This window comes from Achroia grisella, unplaced genomic scaffold, assembly GCF_030625045.1.
Source record: "Achroia grisella isolate CSIRO2021 unplaced genomic scaffold, CSIRO_AGI_Agris_v1 utg754, whole genome shotgun sequence".
Lineage (NCBI taxonomy): Eukaryota > Metazoa > Arthropoda > Insecta > Lepidoptera > Pyralidae > Achroia > Achroia grisella.
In genome coordinates this window covers 359,858-382,610 of record NW_026713011.1, presented here as the reverse complement: position 1 = coordinate 382,610, position 22,753 = coordinate 359,858, and the positions used below count along the sequence as shown (strand labels likewise).

Below are 22,753 nucleotides of genomic sequence, written 5' to 3'. Positions count from 1 at the left end.
TAATAAGCGGAACAATAAAAATAGTATTTTTATAATATTTTTTTCGCTGAAGCTACTATTTCATTATACAAACATACACATAAGAAAATTGTTTATGACCATAATTAATATCAAATTGTTTTCGTATGCAGAAATAAATTTATATTTGGCAACCCTGGTGCATAGAGTAAATTAAAATTTTATACCTTTTTTATACTATGTCGATGGAAGTCCTTCGATTGCTATGCTATTCTTTTTCATATTTTTTTGTTTAATTTGGGTGTTTATTTTGTAACAAATATTAAATGAATTCTTGACTTTATAAAAATAATAACACAATGTCGAAAAGTACGATTGACGGAAAAATAAGGGTATTGCAACAACGCCTTGATAATGAAAAGCGTATATGTGAGAGTGGCTACGGACAAGCTGGAATTGCAGGATCCAGAAATGGAAACAACCGAAGACCAAGGCCTCGTGAGTATTATCCAATACTTTCTTTTCAAACGTTTTAGGTAAATATTTATGATCTCATTATCGCGACTAATATAATTTTATTTATTATGGTATTTGTGCAGTAATTTGTGTGTCAGGTCATGCTAATGGTTGATTAGTCTCATATACACTTGTTTACGTTTTGCTATATGGACAAACTACCTTTATTTTAAAGATATGGTCCATGACGTTACTAGAATACGATTATCAACAAGAGTACTGTCAGGATATAGGAGAAAACATTCTGCAGCAATGCATTATTATTTTTATTGTGTGTTTTGTTCTATCTGCTTATCTATTCTTTCGTTTTCAACTCATTGTTTCATTATTCTTATATTTGATATACCAACAATATTTTTGACACTACCCATGGTTGACTGTCTATGGTGGGAAATGTGCATTGGCATTAAAGTCTGCTGAATGTCCTTTTATTTTAGTATTGTTTCCATGTTACTTATATAAATAAATATTGCTGTGATATTACCAATCAAAAAGAGGTTACATATTGCCCTTTAGGACAGGCAGTTTACTAGAATTACCAAAGGACTCACACTGTACTCTATAACATGTATCTATAGGCAAATGCTACCATTTTCTGCCAGATTATTGATAAGCTTAATGTAAATAAGTGATACTTCCATGATGTGTGCATATTATAATTAAACAGAATGAGACAAATCAAAAATCTTTATACTGGGTTGGTAAATAAACAATTGTATATACAAACATTATGTCTTTCTATGGCTCATTTAGTAAACAATCTTTTGTAAGTCCTTTTTATCAAAATTATCATTTTAAGGTAATCCACATAAATAATATTGCACATGAAACATTTATTCACATTATGCCCCTTTTTTTCAAGACAAATATAAATATAATATATAGACATTGTTTTGTGTGTAAAAATAAAAATGAGTATATAATTTAATCTATACATTTTTTCTTGATAATAGTATTTGTTTATTTCTTCACAATGCATAGACAGTATATAAAGAGTAAAAGAGCTGTTTGGTCATGTATATTTATAAATTTGTGAAGAACTGGTATCTGAAGAACTTTTTTACAAGTCACAACCTGTATGTTAACACAGTACCTGGATATGAAAATTGTCTTGATTGTCTTTTGTCAATTTAAGTATTTTCAGTGTGTTTGTTATAAACATATATTCTAGTTATAAAATTATTAAAAGAAATATGATGTTTTTGTACATACAGTTTCTTTTATTGTGGAGCATTATTGCTTTTAACTTGTTCTAAAATATTATAGTGTAATATAGCCCTAATTTTGCTGTAATTACAAATGTGTAGGTGTAGGTATACACCTGTTTGGTTGTTAGTTGCTCCCTTACTCCTAATTTTTTCTATTTCTACTTTTCTCTTTGGTTTTCTTCCTATTTACACTGTTTTAAACTAAACCACAACCAAGATGTTTGTAACACCTATTTATATGAAGGAAGTAGCCTGGAAGCCTGTAAGTACTTCCAGGAGGTCCTATTATTATTATTATTGTTAGTAATGTAGACATTACATTACATTACATGTACACATTCTCACAGTTACCTCTTGAAACCAAAGTGTTAATTTCGTGGTGAATTTGCTACTATGGACTAGTTGACCTGACTTCATGCTTGTCTATTGTCCTCCACTAGTAAATGGTTAGTGGGGGTAGGTTACTATAGTATCATCCATAAAATAATGTGTACACCCTCCTTTAACTGGGAGGAAGGGGATTGTTCGAAATGTGGACTCATGACCCCCATTACTAGCAATGTACCATATCTGATTGACCTCCACGCGGTTCCCCCTGGAAACCATCGTGATAAATTCTCAGTGAATTTGTCATGATGAGCTAACTGATCTGACTTCATTCTCATCTTATCATCCTCCACTGGTGCCCCGCCAGCGTAAACCGTTAGCGCAGACGGGTGCACCAATCCATTATCATACATAAAAAAAAACCCTCCTTTAACTGTACAACACTGTATAAAATACGTTGTATATAAGTAACATTGAAGGTATTTTATAAGACTAAGTATAAAAGAGACTGCTATTATTATTTGTTCAGTTAATAAATAAAGAACTTAATATAGTGAGTGTAGTTTTCATAAATATAAATAATCTTATCTTACTGAAGCTAATTCTTAACTATGTAAACCTGTCAAGACAGTTTGCAAATTACATATTCAAATAAATTACCATTTCTAAGAAGTTAGACAATAGCATGATTTGGCACCATGCCAGTCATATAAATCGATATATTACTATCTTCCCAAAATACTGTTTTTCTTTTGTTATTTTCTGTAAAACTTTTAACTTCAATATATTAGATTGATTGATATGTCTTTTGATTTCTGTTTTTAATTATTTGTTTTCCACGATTTCATCTGCATGATCTCCTTTGGAATTATTATGAGAATTACATAATTCTATATAATATAATCTATATAATAATACTGGGAACTGTGCACATTAGTGAAGGAATATACCTTGATCTGGAGTTCGAATGTTTGATTCCTATACATATATAGATTTAATATATAGGGACCCCTTAAATCTATAGTTGGGAACTGCTCTGAGTTTCCATGGAATGCTTTTAGCATTACAAGCACTAGCAGACTCAGAGCAGTTGTTCTTAGCATTACAGAGAGTTTGTCTCTCTGTAGTTTATATATTCATTAATTTATTAGAAGGCGTTGGTGGTCTAGTGGTTTAGCACACTACATTACTTCAGATAGTTGTGGGTTCGATTCCTTGCACGGTACAAACATTTGTATTCATGAGTATGTTTGTTTGTATTACTATGGATGTTTTCTATGCATATTATGTATGTGTTTACAAAAAATACATATATGTATTTTTGTATATATGTATCTATGTATTTATATAAGTTGTGTAGTACCCATAACACAAGTTCAGCTTAGCTTGACACTAGATGGCGTTGTGTGAATTGTCCAGAGATATATATAGATATTATTATTTATTGTGACAACATAAGACAATATGTCATGTATTTACACAGTTAATATGTGTGTATAGTGAATATACAAACATATGTGGTAGAGTGATATAAAATTATTATACATACATTGTTAGTCAGAGATAAGGTTTATTTTATACACACTGTGTCTTCGTTGTCCACTGACACAAACAACTCCATGCTTTGTCTGTTGAATTATTAGAAAGGAACTGCACTGATTTTTATTATTGGCTGGCGGAGCAATAGTAATGATGATGATGAGCATGAGGCTTATATTTTAGGTCAGTTAGCCCATCATGGCAAATCTGGATCTTATTACGGAGGTTTCCAGGTGGAACTGAGTGGAGGTCAACCTGACATGGTATATTGTTAGCCAGGGGGTCATTAGTGGACGCTACCAATCCCCTTCCACCCAATACTCTGTCAAACAAAGATATTTGATATATGAATAAAATCTAGTTAGAAAGGGGGAAAGGGATCATTAGTAGATTATTAGTATTTACTAGTAGTAGAAGACATCGTCTTACTTTCGATGGTCGCTGGTTCGATTCCTCGACACGTCACAAACGTTTGTATTCGTGAGTATGACTGTTTTATATCGGTCTGGGTATTTTCTATATATGTATTTAGGAAAAAAATCCATGTGTTTGTATCAGTTATCTGTACTTGGGTCTAGATGCTGTGTGAATTGTATTGAAATTATTATTAAAAATATCTTATTTCTTTTGTTGCAGCTACTACATTCGCATTTAAACGAGATATGCTTGTGTTCCCTCCGCAGTCACCACAAGCCACAGAAACAGAACACAGAATGAGAGAAGTTTATAAGGTTCTTGTTTTTTTATGTAATTAGATTTTGATTAGTTCAATAAAGTTGCGGTTCAATGGAAAGGGACCGAAATTACGACGGCCTGAGTCAAGCTTCGAACTTCGAGCACTGCTCGTAGACTAAATCCTATCCGTCAGGCTCGGCGTCAGTCTCTATATGTAATCACGCATGTTTTACAAATAAAGAATCTTGAAATTACGGTTCATCTTACTGGAAAGGCGGTAACTGAACAGTAGGTGGCACAGACTATACTTAAAACATTGTATAAGGACTCATAGTAAACTCATGCGTTCCTATTTCATAGTAGTAAAATATGCGGTTTTAGAGCAGCTTCCTCCTGCGTACGCTTAGATTGTGGAAAGAATTACCTGCCCAGGTTTTCTCTACTGACTACAGCATAGTGTTTGTCAAGAAGGATGTTAAGGTTTCTTACGGGTCGACAATGCGCACGTGACACCGCTGGTGTTTCAGGCGTACATAAGCTACTATAACCGTTTACAATAAGATGGGTCGTATGATTGATTGCCACTATACTTGTATAAAAAATTGTTACGCTATAACCGAATCGTGATATTTGGATATTTAAACTGATGGAGACTATAATCAGAACTATGTAAGCTGCTGGACACAGAAGTAGGTCAGACTATCCCCTGTCTTATTTTATCTGATATATGTCTATTATTTGTATGTAATATCGTCCCATTATGTCCCATTCAAACGGGGTTTAGAATGGGACATAATGGGACGAATTTACGACGACCTAAGCCAAGGTTCGAATTCCAGGCAGTGCTCTCGGAATAACCGTCAGGCTTGCCTTGCCTTGAGACGTTCCATAAGTCCTTCCCATAGCTGGAGTACCCTCTGCACTTGCTCTCATTTTGGTCCGGTTAAGCTGTAAAGGCTAGATCCGGCCTCCGAGTTTATGATAATTCGAAATAAAATTAATAATATACGCAAACACACGTTTTATTTTATGTTTTTATTTGTTTTCTATTGTGTGTGCTCAGGATGTAAATAAAATAATTATCTATTTATCAACATGCAATCTGGTTTGACAGTTTTTTGGTTGACTTTTTTGAGTATATATATCCTTCCTTTTTATAGTTTAGTTAGAGTATAAAAATCCTAGTGCAAATTGGCGTATTTCGTACACACTCTTAGAGAGATCTCACTTAAATGACTAAACGATGTGTAATAGAATGAATGAACAGGAACAGCCTAATTGAGAAATGTTTACGTATCTACTTCCCGTTGCGTTATCTATTTATCTCAAGTAAATAATCTACTATTTACTGTAACTGTAAACCGAAATCACCTGTTACCAAACTTTAGGTATATTAATGAACTGTAACAATAAGTATGTACCTATTCCACTTATACCTAGGTAGACTTTTCGGAGTAGTTCGTGAATAGCTCTGTTTCACCGGCATGTTTAATTTATTTCGTCTGCCTAGTCAACTTGCTTTTGCAGGTTGTGATTCGGTTTAATGGTAATAATGGTAGGCCGGGTCGATGAGCTCCCTCAAAAATGGTTGAGTGCAATGATGGCTGGCTTATCCGTCATAGTCGTGAACGAGGGCTGCTTGTGGGGACTGGTCTGTTTGGGTTGAGAACACTGTTTAGACTATTTGCTTTTTCAATAGCATATGCTGATGGTCACTCCATTCTCCCAAGATTGAATTTAAAAATTAGTCTGTATTATTGTAAACATGTATAATATTAATTTGAAAAGAATACGAACTGAGTTTCTTGTCAGTTCTTCTCATCTCAAAATCATTCCGAACTGACCGAATTTTGTTATTTTTTTTTTAATTTTGATAGGACAGTCAATTTATGGGATACGGAGGCATTACAGCTTAGTCCTCCAAAATGGCAACATATGTGCCAAGAGTATTGATACAGGTGTATTGACAAATGCAGGTGTACTGTAGCCTGGTGTGTCAAATAGGATGTCAGTCTGTTTGTCATGCTTGTTTGTATTTTTTGACCGCCTCGGTTGTCTAGCGGTTTAGCACGCCCCTTTACTGCAGATGGTATATGTTCGATTCCTCGCACGGTACAAACATTATGTATACATGAGTATGATTGTTCTTATCGGTTTGGATGTTTATAAAAAATGTATCTATGTATAAGTTGTCTAGTACCCATAACACAAAGTCTTCTTAACTTGGGATATGGCGCTGTGTGAATTGTCCAGAGATATTATTATTACTTTATTATTGTAATGGCTTCCATCAAATGGGACGGCAGTTCTCTGCGAACATCAAGGTTAGAAAAGACGTAGTGGTATGTTTGCCATTCCATTTAAAAAAAAGCGACAGTTTATATTTCCCATTAAGTAAAGGATCAGTTTGTTTCAGTTTATAAAATTCATGTCTATATGAAATTTTACAGGTCAGTGGGAAACTGAACGTAGATAGCCAGGAGTATCGCTCAAATGTGAACGACTTACATCTATTGGGAGATCTCGGTAGTGGCACCTGCGGTCATGTTGTCAAGATGCTGCACAAGCCATCCGGCGCTGTCATCGCTGTCAAAGTAAGAAACTTTACTATTGCGTATTATTTCCTTATTTAAAAATATATTAAACCTGTAGTAAATTTGTTATTTCCTTTGAACTATTTTCTATTTATAATTGGAAAATATACAACACTGTATTGTGTGAGATGGATTTGGGAAATATTTTTGTTTGTATATAAAGTGGTTATTTATTGACCGCTATGAGTAAATCCTATTTCTATGTTTATCATTTGTTTTTTGTTATAAAATTCGTCATTATTTTATATTTTTGATTAAACACGAGTTATTAAATAAGTGAGATTGTAGAGAGGCATTATTAGTCATGTCTCGTCAGAGGCTGTACTCGAGATTCGGGGACGTCTCTCGACCAATGTATGGAGCACTTTCAATGTGTACAACACATGTACACAATATTCAACATTCAAGGTCATTGCTCTGTTATAAATTATTCATGTTTTGTAACATAATAAACCACTAATTTACATATAAATACGAAAATTCAAAGATCAACAGCCTCTGACATAAATAGCGTTAGGTTTTGCACATAATTTGCGTCATGTCAACAGGATTGAAACAAAAGAATATATAATAAACTATCGAACCACCGTTCAAGGATGTTTGAAGTATTACAGTGCAGTTCGCTGGCTGGTAAAAGGGGCCCGAGACGATTAATTTCAATTGGGTTACGTTATTGACAAATTCATTTCAAGTGCAATTTTGTTGACACTGTCTCAGTTAATGACAAGGATGCAGCGAAAGGATATATTGGGGTTATCTGTTAGGTTGTTAATGAGCATCGTCTTTACAAACATTATATAGGATAGATTGAACTGATTGTATTTTTATTTGGATGAATAAAAAAAATACTTGATCGCTTTAAGAATTATTTCACGTCTTTCACATATAGGTAACTATATAATTAGAGAGTAACTACTAAGTCGACTACTAATTCCACTAAGCCAGCTCATTACGCCACCACCTGGTTGGCGTCACAATAATATAAAAGAGTAGATTTTCTTTCAAACGCAAATTAAGGGAACATTATTTAAACTTGTAACCTTTACTGTGTCCTGTTTGCTCATTATTTTTTATTTTTATGTATATATATATTTTTTATTTAATTCTATTATTTGTGGCAGTACATATTTCATTGTCAGATTATTAAATATGTATTTATGTATGATTTAAGTATTTTTATATATATGTAGTTGTTTATTCATATATATTTTTGTGTATCGTTTAATATATTTTTTATATTTGCCCCGCCAACAATTATTCTCTGCACCACTCATGGTTGACTAATAGATAATGCCGCATGGTGTTAAGTCGTCCATATGTACTTTCAATTATGTGCATTAAAGTTTTAATAATTAAATAAATTTCAGTCATCAGCGTGGGTACCTCGTGGTTGGTACAGGCGGGTGCACCATTTCATTATTATCCATAAAAAAATCTTGATCATGACAGACAGGACATAGTATCTTAGTTTTAGGGAATGGCAACGCATGAGAGTGATATCATTGTCACATGATAATGTGATGTCTTTTTTTTTTATTTTTTTATTTATCTATCTATCTATCTTTGTGCTGTTCATGTACATAACGATTACCACTTATCATTAGGTGTGCCGTCAGCTTGTATGCCATTCCAATTACATATCAATAATAATCCCCTGGACAATCCACACAGCGCCATCTGGTCCCAAGCTGAACTTATGTTTATAATGTTAACTATCGTGTGACGCACCATTAATTAAAAATGGTAAAGTCAATAATCATGTAACCTGAAACGGAACGTCAGAGGCCAGAGCCAAAGTAATCTATGTGACATTGACAAGTGGATGACGGATAATTGAACGGAGGCAGCGGGAGTTTTTGGGAGCGAAAAAGTTGAAGTGTTGATATTATTATAAAAACAAATAAGAGATAGGTAATTGTGAATATTGTAGGCATTGAGGTGTTTCTCTCCCTGACTAACCGGTATTACGCCTAAGTCGTCAGGATACTAGTGATTTTAAAAGTTCAGAAGCGGTACCAATCCCGCCTACAAATTCGACCGTAAGGTAATTCTGATTAGAAGTTGCGGTAAGTGAATTTACGTTAATAACACGCATACCATTAAACGCAGTATCTCACTTGTTTTATTGAACTTTTGGATGAATTGCTTTCTACATATTAAATAGATTTAGTATGTACGATAACTTGCGAGAGTAATGACATGACATGTAGCACGATATTGAGGTATACAATATACCTAAGAAAGAAGTATTATGAATACATTAAGTATAAAACAACATGGATATCTAATTAGTTTAAAATACAGAGTAACTATTGTTATGTTATTAATGCCTATGATAGAGTATGATATATATATATATATTAACTATGTTGACATACAGGTTGAACATGAGAACACATACCATGTTATACATATAAACAGTGTAATGGTATTGCTGAGTTTGTTGCTAATTCACAGTAAATTAGTCAAACTTACTGTTCAGTTTTGTGTGTTTGTTCTACGTGAATTGAATTGAAGAATTGTTATTATTTCTTTACATAGGTACACATATATGTTTGATGATCCCATTTCAGATAAATGACAATCACTGGCATAGTCCAGGTATATGTCTTGATTGTGGTTATATTCCCAAATTGAGATACTGTCATATATATATTATATTGGTTGATACTTATATGTGTTTATTAATGAATTAATAAAGCATATTAATATAGATAGACACAGTATATTGTTGACATAAACTGATACAAGCTACATAACTTGTTATATTTCATAATATTACATATTAAAGACATTTTAGATGCTATCTCATGATTAGCTGTGAAGCTCTCAGTGAAAATAGTAGTTAACTCTGATAGTACAATTATTATATTTATTTCTTGCTGTGTTTTGAATTTTATAAATATATATATATATATAGCAATGGCTAACAATTGGTAGTAAACTCCAATGTTAAAAACTGAATAACTGTAAACTATTATTATTAATAGTTCCTTATTTAATTATTAATTAGTATAAAATCCAATTGAGATCTATTAGGATCCTCGAGGTTATCATAATCATATGATATTGATTATTAATGTGTTGAAAAAGCACCTAGAGATGATATCCAATTCCTCAAAGGTGTCATATTATGCTGGAATTATATATTATATGTATGCTCATATTGAATGTATTATATGTTTGAGCAATTGGTTCACTTCTTTGATGCTTCTCTTGAAATTCATTAGAATGGCCCTTAGCAGCCATTGTTGAGCAATAAAGGTACTTAAAGGTCCTGTGCAGGTACCTGTAGCTATGTACATTTGTCATTTGAGACAATGTTTAGTAAGTGATTGTTGGAATTTATAAGCACCCAATTAATATGTGACATGTTAGAAATTGATAGATTACAGGTAGACTATTCTTACATGGTTCAGTTTTGTAAACTATGAAGTTGTCTTTTAACCTAAAGAAAAGCTTTTGGTAAAGCCAGAAATGAATGTTGTTGGCTCTTGATTGTGTTATTGATTGTACAAGAAACCTGTTGAATTTTCTAAACAATACTTGAGCAACAAGTTTGTCTTTAAATTTACTATTAGTGTTATGAATATGAATAAAAGTTTTTGGAAATAAGTTAATATTTGTGTACATACAGAATGTTTGGATATATATATATATGAGAGTATTTGCCTTTTCATGAGTTATAACTCTCCATACAGTAAATTGCACAAAATGTCATGATTTTATAATTTGAATATGTACAACATAAGACAATTGTTATCACAATAATGAAAATAGACTATTGTAATATATTGCAATGTATTGCTATATTGTCCAATCTTGTGTACTGCATAAGCTAATGAACTGAAGATTTGCTGCAAGGATCTGAGCTTTGAGTTTTATTATTTAGTATCATTTGTAGAATGACAGTACTAAGAAACTATAAAGTGGACAGATTCATTGTTAAATCTGTATTGGAATTGAAATGTGAACCAAGGAGGAAATCATAATTGTTTAAATTCAAATTGTATTATATATTTGTGAAGTACAGATAAAAAAAAAAATAGAATGTATAGAATATATTATTGAATATTAATATAAATAAATGTATATCTGAAGATAATAACTGATTTAAAGCATTCATGAGTTAATAATGAACTCATAAGTTAGCACATGGATTGTGTCAAACAGTGTGGTCTAGAATTGTGAAATTTGGATAATAAACTTTATAATTCAGATATTATGGCAGGAAAATGGAAATAAATGAGTGCATAGCACTCTTTTGTTGTATATAGGTATGGACAGATGGGAGAGAATTAAGTGAATACATGTAACTTGTGATATGGTGAAATAGAGGAGAAAGGAAAAATTGGATACTATTTTTAAATGGTTTATGTAACTTACCTTTTATGTATTTGTATACTACAGGATTATAAAATATTTTATGATTTGACTAATGAAGTTTCTGTATATTAATTAGTTATTATTAAATAGTCTGTGGAAGGCAATGTTAAGATATTCAAAGTACATAAGCTTTAAAATTATTATAGAGGAAAATTATGAGACACAGACAGACAAGATTGTATCATATGTACAGGTATAAATACATATAGTAATGCCTATTTAACATTTAAATAGTATTCTGATTGATTGGATTGTATGACGCCATATAATGAAATGAAAAATTTATAAGCCAATACACCAGTGATAGCAAAAGAATATATATATATAAGAAAATGGCAGAGACGACAGACAAAAGAAAAGTAGGACAGCAGAAAAAAAGATAAGCAGATGACATAAGAAAAAAAAGGAAACAGCAGGAAAAGACTGGATGCAAACTTCCATAGAGAGAGAGAGAGAGAGAGAGACGTGGATAGTCAGTATGGACGAGCTGGTTTATGAATATGGATACTGGCGTAATTTAGGAGATTTTTATATGGTTTCCTGATGGATAATAAACTACTTTATGAATAGCATATATGTAGAATGAAAAATAAATACTGCATGGTCTAAGTTGTAAGTTTTACATGTTATAGAGAAGTATTCGTTGAGAAAATGTTTGGGAGCTGAGCCATTGTTCTTTAATTATAATGGTATTACATATAGTGAATACAAATTTAAGAAGCACAGGTAGTTAAAAGAAAAAAAAAACAAAAGGACAATTGATTGTTGTTAAATGTATGAGCATTAAAGTTTTGAAAAGTGTACATGGGTATACTAGATTTAAGTTGAAAGGATCCTATTGAACCTATAACTGTTTTAAGAGACCTTTATATCCAATGCAAATAAAATGAGAAAGAATATAAGTTGTGGAAGTAAGGCTATATCTGTCAATTTAATCCCAGGAATATATAAGAAAAGTTACTAGAGGATATAAATGAAAGTTAAGATATAAGAAAGTTAAATATTGTTAAGGATTACAGTTTACAGTTATAAATTACTGTTGTAGATGGTTTTGCCAATTTTATTAATTTCTAGTTAACCTTTGTTAAATCTTGAGATATTGTATCTATTAAGATTTTAATTGAAAAAAAAAAAAATAGAATAATCGAAGCGTATAATGCTAAATTAACGAGCATGTAAGAATTGTTGGTATACATGTTGACTCAATTGACTTGAATATGAGATTGGATGTGTTTAGGTAGGTGTATTAGATGTATTAGGTATTTAGACCATTGTAACTTTTGACATAATTGTTGAGTTGAAGTAAAATAAAAGTGTTAACTAAGGCTTTTAATAGTGAACTCATCAACATATAAGAATTGATGTTGTCACTTGCATAGCATACGAGAACGGATGTATTAAATAAGTGAGGGTGTTTTAATGTTGAATTGTACAAAATTACAGGTGTAGAGATATTGGAAGTTTATAATAATAACGGTGATGTTGTTTTCAAATATTTGGTTGATATTCATCAGATAAATAAGATTGAATTAAATTTAAAGCGTTGTCTTTGACGACGACGGAAGTTAAAATTTTTATAAGTAATGATCAACGCAATTAAATGCTGGGCATTTGATTCCATAGATTAGTCTGAGCACCTATATGCACTTGTATGTGTGGCTGAACGCCCTTTGGAGAAATCGGATTGACTATTGTACTAACTAAATAGTTTAAATTGAAATTAATCCTTTCAGAACTGATTTTATGTGTCGGGAATTTAAATACAACTAATGGCTTGATAACATGGTCTGCTAGTAAGCAGAAAGTTACAGCCGAATACGCAGAATATTTTAGAAAATGTGTTGTAATTAATGGGAAATTAGAAGAGGTGCTAATTTATAGAACCCAGACACCGTATACAGACACTTTTGAAATATTATGAATAAAGCGCTCGAGGTGTACAAGATAGTTACACTGCAAGATTGTAGTAAGGACGACCACAAGGTAAAATTTGATACACCTCGATGGAAAATAGTCGGTAAATATACGCGGTGAAGAGTTGTACATGAACGAATAGATCTGAAAGATTAAGGAATGCTAGTGATACAATGATGAGTTACAATCGATGACAAGCTGAATTATGAGCAAAATGGCTAATAGAACGGGCGGTTGATACGTCAATGAAAAATGATTTGCAATACTTTGATGAAATTATGAGATTAATATAATAATCATATGACTATGAATACGATTTATGGATTTTAAGGTAAATGATGGTGATTTAGATTTGATGATATACTGATGAGATGATTGCGCTGAGATCGCGGCTGATGGTTCCGTATACGTTAGTTCACGAAGAAAATGGGGATCCGCGTGTGCTCAATGCGACGTACAACGAACGACTCGCTTTTTGTTGATGCTACTCAAGATTTGGTAGATAATAATAGGAGTAGGGTATGTGGTAGTAATATATTGCAAGTTCGTTCAGAAATTGATAGATATATATCAACCAGATATATAATTCGAATTTGGTACATAATTAAATTGAATGAACTTATGATTAAATGTTATAAAGTCCTTTAAAGCGTTGGAGAAATAGTAAAATGGAACCAGGAAATCCAGTTCTTAAAGAAATGTAATAGAATAAAAAGTAATAGTAAAATTTGATGGGAGTGCATATAACCCATAGTTGAGTTGCAATGTAGAGCACTTGAGGCTGAAGTAAAAATAGCATAGTACCATAAAGAATATGACTAGTTGGAAGCCGTAACTCCTTGCGTGTGCAAGCGGTGAATGCCTCATTGAGAAAATGACCAGTTGTTAAATATTTGAATTGTTTCAGTTGGAGGCCGTAGTTCCTTGTGGCGGCAAGCGGTAGCTGAGTCTAATGAGAATCTGACCAGTTTGAGGCCGTAGCTCCTTGTGTGGGCAAGCGGTGGCTGAGTCTAATGAGAATTTGACCAGTTTGAGGCCGTAGCTCCTTGTGCGGGCAAGCGGTGGCTGAGTCTAATAAAATCCAGATCTGTTGAGACCGTAGCTCATAGTGGGCAAGCGGTGGCATTTTTTTAATGTTTTGTTTTAACAGGTATTTCACTAATTAGCTAGGCAGCCGTGTTTGCAGAGATGCTGACTAGTACCTGGTGTGAAAAATTAAGTGATACAACTTAAGGCGGGAAAATATAACAAAGACTGAATTCATGATGTTGAAATGTAATGTGTAGTTGTCAGTGGCAACTTTCATATTTTAAGTATGTAAATTATCTCAAACTAAATTTTATATGATTTTAATTTTATTATATTACCCGCTGTTAACTGTTATGATAATATCGAATGAGGCCCTTCGATAACGTTGGATGGCCGAAGTGGCTACGAATACCATCGATTAAATATAAAGTGAATAGTAGGCTTACTAAACTCACGTTCGTTTAACGAAAGTTGGTAATTCGTTTTATGGAGATTGCGCAGGGTTTTGCAACGGACTCCCGGAGTCTGTACTCAATTTGCCAGAAAAAGAAATCAAATGTGTCATAAAATATTTTCTTTGTAAAAAAAAAAAGGCTTATTATAAAATTGAAGAATTTATAATTGTCATCATTTATAAATCAGTGTTTTTTAGAAAATATCTAACTTGAAATTCATAGCGCTGTCAATGTTGTCTGATTGAACGGAGATTAAGTGCGTAGCGGTTTTTATGTTTATTGCCGCATGCCTAATCCCTGTTGTTAATTAAATATAAGTAAATCAATATTTATTTAAAGGAGCAAAACACAGGTTTCTCGTTTATTCTTCTTGTGATGAAACTGCGTTCCGAATGAGCGATAGATTTAAAAAACTTGACTACTCAAGGGTGCTTGTGTTGAGTTTATTTGAATAAAGATTATTTCTATTTCACATTAATCTGGAACAGTGGGTTTTGGTTTATGTTAAACTGGTGTTGTAAAGAAAATTGAGATCAGTATCTACAATCATTTATAGTCCCCTAAATGTACAGGGTTCAAAGGGTGCAATAGATTACTTGACCAGTGAGCTGATGGTACTATTAAGTAAATCATAACTGAAATTCAATGAATTATGTTATATTAAAATAATTCTCTGGTAAATCAAGAGTATCGTCGAAGTAAAATAGTAGTAGTAGTATTGAGGGTATTAGAACCACTTGAATAATATTGACCTGTTATTTTCTATTGGTTAGGTGAAGGCAGGCAGCGATTTTGTTCTAATTTTATGTCACGAGAATATTACTTTCCCTTTATATTTTTTTCTCTATATATGTAGGTAATTAAGTTTTACCTTTTGTAATGTGATATGTTAAATTTATCCGTTAAAATATTCATGACGAGAAATGACAAGTTCTATTTTGGAGGTATAAAAAAAAAAAAAATGCAATGTTCATAAGATCGGAAACTTACATTGTGATGGTGATATGTTACAGTCTGAATCATAGAAGTCAATCACCGCCAAATAATTGTTTGTTACTCTAAAAGGTTGTTCATGTTTTTGGGTGATTTGGATTATGTAAATTAATATATGTTATGTTATATTTTGTGCATTTCTGAATGCATGCCGAAACTTAGCTCTGTTAGTATTGATTTTAGATTGTAAACCTTTGACAGTATACTAAGATAGTCAATGTTATGAAAGTAATGTATATCTTTAGTTTATTTAATTTAGTATTTGTTATATGATCCTGTAGACACTATATCCTTTGATAAGCATGACTACGCTCATCAGTTACCTATGTATATATATGTTAACTATCGTGTGACGCACCATTAATTAAAAATGGTAAAGTCAATAATCATGTAACCTGAAACGGAACGTCAGAGGCCAGAGCCAAAGTAATCTATGTGACATTGACAAGTGGATGACGGATAATTGAACGGAGGCAGCGGGAGTTTTTGGGAGCGAAAAAGTTGAAGTGTTGATATTATTATAAAAACAAATAAGAGATAGGTAATTGTGAATATTGTAGGCATTGAGGTGTTTCTCTCCCTGACTAACCGGTATTACGCCTAAGTCGTCAGGATACTAGTGATTTTAAAAATAAGTACTATAAAACTGATAGGTATGCTTAAAAACATTTTTTGTAAATACATACGTAATATATATATATAGAAAATACAGAGATCAATACAAACAATACTTATGACGACAAATGATTGCACCGTGCGAGGAATCGTATCTGCGATCATCGGAAGTAAAACGGTGTGGGTAATCGATAGAACGCAAGACCATGTTTGATTTTTATTTCTCTTCTTCAACAGCAAATGCGCCGGTCAGGCAACTCTGAGGACACGAAACGCATTTTGATGGACCTGGACGTGGTGGTGCGCTCCCACGACTGTCCGTACATAGTGCGGTGTCTTGGTTGCTTCGTGACCGACTCGGACGTGTGGATATGCATGGAACTGATGGAGACGTGCTTCGACAAATTGCTCAAGCGGCTCGCCGCACCCATACCAGAGGCTATATTAGGAAAAGTTACAGTGGCGGTCAGTATAATAATATATAATAATTATCTGACACACAAGTATGCACGCACACACACATACACACAGCCATGCTTAGTGCAGACTGTTGTACATCACTTTGTTTAATTTTATTGTCATACCATATTGTTAAGATCTATGTGTGATCTATGTATATAATAATATTTATTCGTAGATTTTAATGAATTGTATTTGTAGTGAAATGTGGGCATGTCAAGTGTTGCATTCACATCGACATTGACTGTGCCTCTGACTACATCATTTGGGATAAGAGTCATGAATTCAAATTCAAATTCTTTATTTGTGAAGCACAGATTACAAAGGTCTTAAAAAATAGATAGCAAGTTTCACTGTCTTCTGCGACGCGTACAAATATGATTGAAAAGAAAAAATATATATTATTGTATAAAAATTAATGTTGTCAAACTAAATATAATATTTATATAATTTCGTTTACAATAAAACGAAATTATATAAATATATTTAGCAATAAAAAAATATCTGATAGTCAATTCATGAGCTGTGTGTTGTTGTTAACAGACTGTGAACGCGTTGTCGTACCTGAAAGATACACACGGTGTGATCCACCGGGACGTGAAGCCGAGTAATATTTTACTGGACGCGCGCGGGAACGTAAAGCTCTGCGACTTCGGCATCAGCGGCCGTCTCGTCGATTCCAAGGCCAAGACGAGGAGTGCTGGCTGTGCTGCATATTTGGCTGTGAGTATTTTGTTCATAAAAGACTAATAAGAAAAAGATTAGCCGTAGCGGAAGCGTAATAGATATAATATTTGCAAAATAGTGTCTTCCAAAATATTTGTATTCCAATGTCTTTTTTAGACTAAATTATGAGTAACTAGTACCTGTACCTGAGACTACAACAAACAAATGTTATCTAAAAAGAGAGTAATCTTTTTAGATAAAAAATTTGTTTTAGTTTTCTAGTAATAGGGATTCACGTTTAACCATTTAGTCCTAAATTCTACATATACAAAATCATAGTTTTCTTTTCTTGGAAACTCCGTTTTTTTTTAATAAGGTTCTCAGCCCCTTTCAAAGTCAATTCGTAATATGAACATGTATGCTTACAGCCAGAACGAATAGACCCGCCGGACCCGTCGCGGCCAGACTACGACATCCGAGCGGACGTCTGGTCGTTGGGTATATCGCTCGTCGAGTTAGCCACCGGAGTGTTCCCGTATAGAAATTGCCAGAATGACTTCGAAGTTCTCTCAAAAGTGAGTAGAATATAATGTACTGGAGGGATACTTAGTACTGCCGTTTGCGTTACCCACGCATCCTGTCTCACTATTTCAAACTTTTTTTTCGGACTTCTCTCTAATGCGGTTGGTTGTAGTTGACTTTCACCAGACTCAACCAGCTTTACCAGACGGTAGGGGGCGAGTGAAGATGGCACTCCAAACCTGCGGAAGGACTTATGGAACATCTGAAGGCCAACTTCCGTGTGACGGATACGACTAGTATATAGTCTGAGGGCACCATCTTGTCTGTGTATGAAAGCGTTACTATTTCAACCTCCAAGCAGGCTTGCTTTGTGATATTTATTTCTGTTGTAGGCAGTGAAATTACGGGCGCATGGTAACATATTGTCCGTGATACGGTTCAAGTATATGTATATATATATAGGACTAATCCATAGAAATGGCAAAGTGAAGTATTACGGCAGAGACAATAAGCTACGATTGGTATTTTCATCAGGTTGCTATTCAGTAAGAAAAAAAATGCTACAATCCGTGTCTTTTAGTTTCTAGCTTGATACAGAAAAGAGGAGAGCACGCAATGATTACACCTCAATCATATTAATTTTATTGTTCAGGTGATTACGGACGACCCACCACAGTTACCTGATGATAGTGATTTCACACCGGAATTCAAATCATTCGTCTCACAATGGTATGTATTAACATAGAATTTCATTTTAATTCAGCTTTAATGGTATTTATTTATATTACATTACATAGATATGAACTATTACTCTACACATAATGAAACCCTCGTTATGTGTAGAGTAATAGTTCATATTATTGGTGCAATCTATGTAGCTTAGCATGGGTGCAACTATTGTAGAGGTCTTTATTTATTTTTTATTAAAATTAAACGCATGATTCTCATTAAGAATGTAGTTTTCTAATTTAAAATCGGTTAAGTATTTTTGAGTTTATCCATTACACATAAAAAATCTAATTCCTACTTATAATATTTGTTTTAATCAGTTCGTAGTGCTTTCAAGCAAAGATGAACTGACAAGAAACTATTTCTTATTCTTTTCACATGAGCTTGTAAATTTTTATAAAAAACAACACTTTCAATTTTCAATTAAAATTTGGGAAAATCTAATGACCACCACCATCAGTGTCCGTAACCTGAGCAGACCAGTCCCCACAAGCAGCATTACGCCAATCACACTGATTTCTGCTCTATATTCTATTAATGCGACTCTTCTCTTTTCAGCCTCACGAAAAACTACAGGTATCGACCTAAATACGCAAAGTTACTGGAGCACCCGTTCGTGGTGAAGTCCGCCAAGAGCACTGTGTCGGTGGAGTCGTGGTACGCGTCACTGTCGGCGGCGGAAGCGGGGCCCCCCTCGCCGCCCGCGCCCCCCACGCCGCTCCGCGCCGCCCCCGCCTCCGCCTCCGCCCCCGCCTCCGCCCCCGCCCCCGCACCACTTAACGGCCTGGATCCGCAGCCGCCCACTACACCGCAGCCCGTTCGCAACTTCGTCACCACTTCGCAATACTGGCCTCCTGAACAGATCACACCCACACCACAAAGGTGAGTACTGTTTATTAAGCTTTAGATATATATTAGAATTCATATTTATTATTTAACGGCCTCGGTGGTCTAGTACCCATAACACAAGCTCTGTTTACTGTGGGACTAGATGGCGCTGTGTTAATTGTCTAAGGTAATTTATATATAACTACTAATCGGTTTTAGCGAAGGTAATGTTTAATCAAGTTAGGTTCAATTGTTATAAAGTGCTTGTTTTAAATTATTTAAATTATTAACCGGGTCTTAACACGAGTAAATAAAGGTTGCACCAGCCGCCGTTGTCACGTACCTTTACTTTCCATAAAATTATTCGTGTTAAGACCTGGTTAATGTATATTAAATACCAAAGTATTAAAAAACCTTTTAAATGTTGTAATTGAGATGGTATAATAAATAAAGCATGTATTGAGTGCGCGTGTACTGCACAGGGCGCGGTGGGGCGTGGCGGGGATGGCGGCGGGGGCGGGGCCGGGCGCGGGGGGCGCGGGGGGCTCGCAGCCCACCAGCCTCGAGGACTACAGCGGATACTCGCCCTATGCGCGTCGCAGGTACCTCACATAACAATTTTTACATATAATAATCCTCACATATAACACCTCACATATATTTACTGCTCACAAGAAAACTTACAATATATAAAAAAAACTTACAAGTTATTCCTTGTGAGAGTCTGGAGTCTGAACTTGGTCGAAACCAGTACTACAGATCTCCAGGCTCTGTCTCTATATATAACCTTACTTGTCACAAGTTACAAGCAATCAGTTGATTTATTTAGTACTCACAGTATAAGCTCTTTTTTTAAAACTACGATGGTGGCAAACAAGCACACGTATCGTAATCTATGGACGCCTGAGACAACAGGGGTGTCACGTGTGTATTGCCGACCCTTAGGAAACCTTAATAATAATATACTCTTTTTGCTGTAGTCTCTCGAGAAAGCATCAGTCGGTAGTTCATTCCATAATCTAAGTATACGCGGGAGGAAACCGCACTGTCCGAGACCACTTCGGTTCTAGCGTGTGGGGATGAATTCCCTGTCAATGGCAAGCGGTGCAATGTTAAAATGGGGCTGTAGGAATTATGTATTGCTGTAGTTTTAATAATTAATTAAATATTTAGTAAGTGTGTGTATGTCTTTTTTAAATATACATTAAAATATGGTTATTCCAAAAACTCGAGCATTATCGTAGCCCGCTAATTACCACCTCTGTCACAGCGTTAGGTTGGCTGGAAGAGATCTCTGGCAGAGATAAGCCTGTCCTTGTTTAACTTCACATTTTTGTATAACTGTCTTTGTTTATTAATGTTTATATATGTAATAAAGTATATATATTAATCCTGTTTAACTCATTAAGTATATGTAGCAGCAATTACTTCGAATTTGCTCACGTGAAATCTAGTATGGCTATATACCACCTGGAAACAAACCGTATAGCAGGCCGGTAGTTTAATATAAGTGGTACACTGGGCCCGCAGGACCATAGAGACGAGTGCGTCGCCGCCGCCGCCGCCCGTGCGCCGCCCGTCCGCCGACAGTCGCTGGCGGCCCGCGGCCTCCGCCACATCCCTCACATCCGCCTCGCCTGCCGTAACTATTGCATTCTATTTTTAAATTTGTATATATAGGCCACGGCCTTGGTGGTCTAGCGGTTTAGACCCGTTTCACTGCCGAAGGTTGCGGTTTCGATTCATCGGTACAAATATTTGTATTCATGAGTATTTATTGTTTGTATTTGAGTGTTGTCTAATTATGTATGTATGTGCAAAAAATGTATTTAAGTATTTCTATAAGTTGTCTAGTATGCGTAATACAAGCTCTGCTTAGCTTGAGATTAGATAGCGTTGTGTGAATTATCCAGAGTTATTATTATTAGTACTGCTTGTACGAGTCTACGCTTGAATCACAATGAAATTGTTCTTTTCCTATTCATGCTGAAAACGTTTCCATGCCTGCCATTGGTTACAATCACACAGTTGACAGCGACGTTATTTCGCTTGTCTATGGTTGTTATTGGATAGAACTGCACGCTAGGCAACTTTTTCAGTATGCTTTCGAAATTTGTGCATCAAACATGTATGTTACAGTAGTGAAAAATATTCCACTCGACCACTTTGACAAAGCGACCCGTTGAAATTTAGCACGATCAAGCTTCTCAAACGACACAAAGAAGTCAATATATCATTATTGTGTATTACAACAATACATCTATTTACATATTGAATGCTTTTTTTTAATAAATATAAATATCGTTTTCAGAGTTCTGGCAACACAAGTCCCATAGTGTTACAACGGTTTTACCACCAAAGTCAACAGAGGCGGTCTAGAGTGGACTTGCACTCCACACCTAGGCACAGAAGGTGAGACAGTCTTAATATATGTATATATCACACACCTAGTACTATATTAAATTAACACAAAAATTAAAATTTTAGAAATTCAACTATAAAGCTCAAACATCAGTGTGGATTTTTTAATGTTTATAATTATTGAGTTGTACCAGGTTTGCGATATTTTGAGTGTATACTGAAGTGGCAATTACGCATTATTCAGACATTGTTAAAAAGTCTCAACAAAATACAAGTCTTAGAAAATTATTATTTTTTAATATAAGATTATTTGATTAGAACGCGGTCAAATATTGTATTTTCATTTATAACTTTACATGTGCTAATTGTCATATGTTGTACATATATAGTAAGTAAATACGTTCTAAGAAGTGGATATAAAAACTAGAGTTTTATATCTTCCAGATTAATATATTACTATTTATATATACTGTCTACGACTGCTTCCAGAAATGTAATAATAAAAAAAGGTAATGTAATAAAAGGTAATAGATATGTGTACTCTATAAATGTGGTCTATATTCAGTAATCTGTATTAATGTTTATACTTATAGCGCATAATTTCATCTTGTTAATAAATACTATTTACCAAATAAAAAAGGGAATTTGTAGGCCTGTTACTGAATAACGCTATAAATATTAAAATTCAATAATTTTGTTTATGTTTAGTTTAAGCAGAGAACACAGTACGGGCAGGTCGCCGGAGCCCCCACCGCGGACCAGTAGGCAACACCCCATGTTAGGACATGAAGGTAATGTTAATTATTTTGAACTTATATACTATACATAGTTATTTCTTCAATGTATAGCATAGACAACAAAAAAAAAATACATACATTACACTTACTGATGTATAGATCCAAAGATTGTAGCTTCTATTTTTTTTACACCAGTGTTCTCTATTCAAAGGATGGATTGTGCCGATTGTGCCTATTGTTAA

The 22,753-nt window shown here is 34.1% G+C and overlaps 1 protein-coding gene across 1 annotated transcript in view; it reads left to right on the top strand.

Annotated features, from left to right (window-relative positions):
* Nucleotides 1-216: 216 nt before the first annotated feature.
* The window catches only part of LOC131850347 (dual specificity mitogen-activated protein kinase kinase hemipterous-like), a 28,941-nt gene continuing 6,404 nt past the window's right edge, over nucleotides 217-22,753 (top strand). Inside the window, exons 1-12 of the mRNA XM_059200558.1 lie at nucleotides 217-456; nucleotides 4,185-4,279; nucleotides 6,674-6,817; nucleotides 16,447-16,674; nucleotides 17,212-17,391; nucleotides 17,763-17,909; nucleotides 18,509-18,585; nucleotides 19,144-19,467; nucleotides 19,896-20,015; nucleotides 20,944-21,055; nucleotides 21,725-21,825; nucleotides 22,483-22,565. Coding sequence (XP_059056541.1) covers nucleotides 318-456; nucleotides 4,185-4,279; nucleotides 6,674-6,817; nucleotides 16,447-16,674; nucleotides 17,212-17,391; nucleotides 17,763-17,909; nucleotides 18,509-18,585; nucleotides 19,144-19,467; nucleotides 19,896-20,015; nucleotides 20,944-21,055; nucleotides 21,725-21,825; nucleotides 22,483-22,565 — 1,750 coding nt within the window. The 5' untranslated portion in view covers nucleotides 217-317. The remainder of the gene's footprint in view (nucleotides 457-4,184; nucleotides 4,280-6,673; nucleotides 6,818-16,446; nucleotides 16,675-17,211; nucleotides 17,392-17,762; nucleotides 17,910-18,508; nucleotides 18,586-19,143; nucleotides 19,468-19,895; nucleotides 20,016-20,943; nucleotides 21,056-21,724; nucleotides 21,826-22,482; nucleotides 22,566-22,753) is intronic.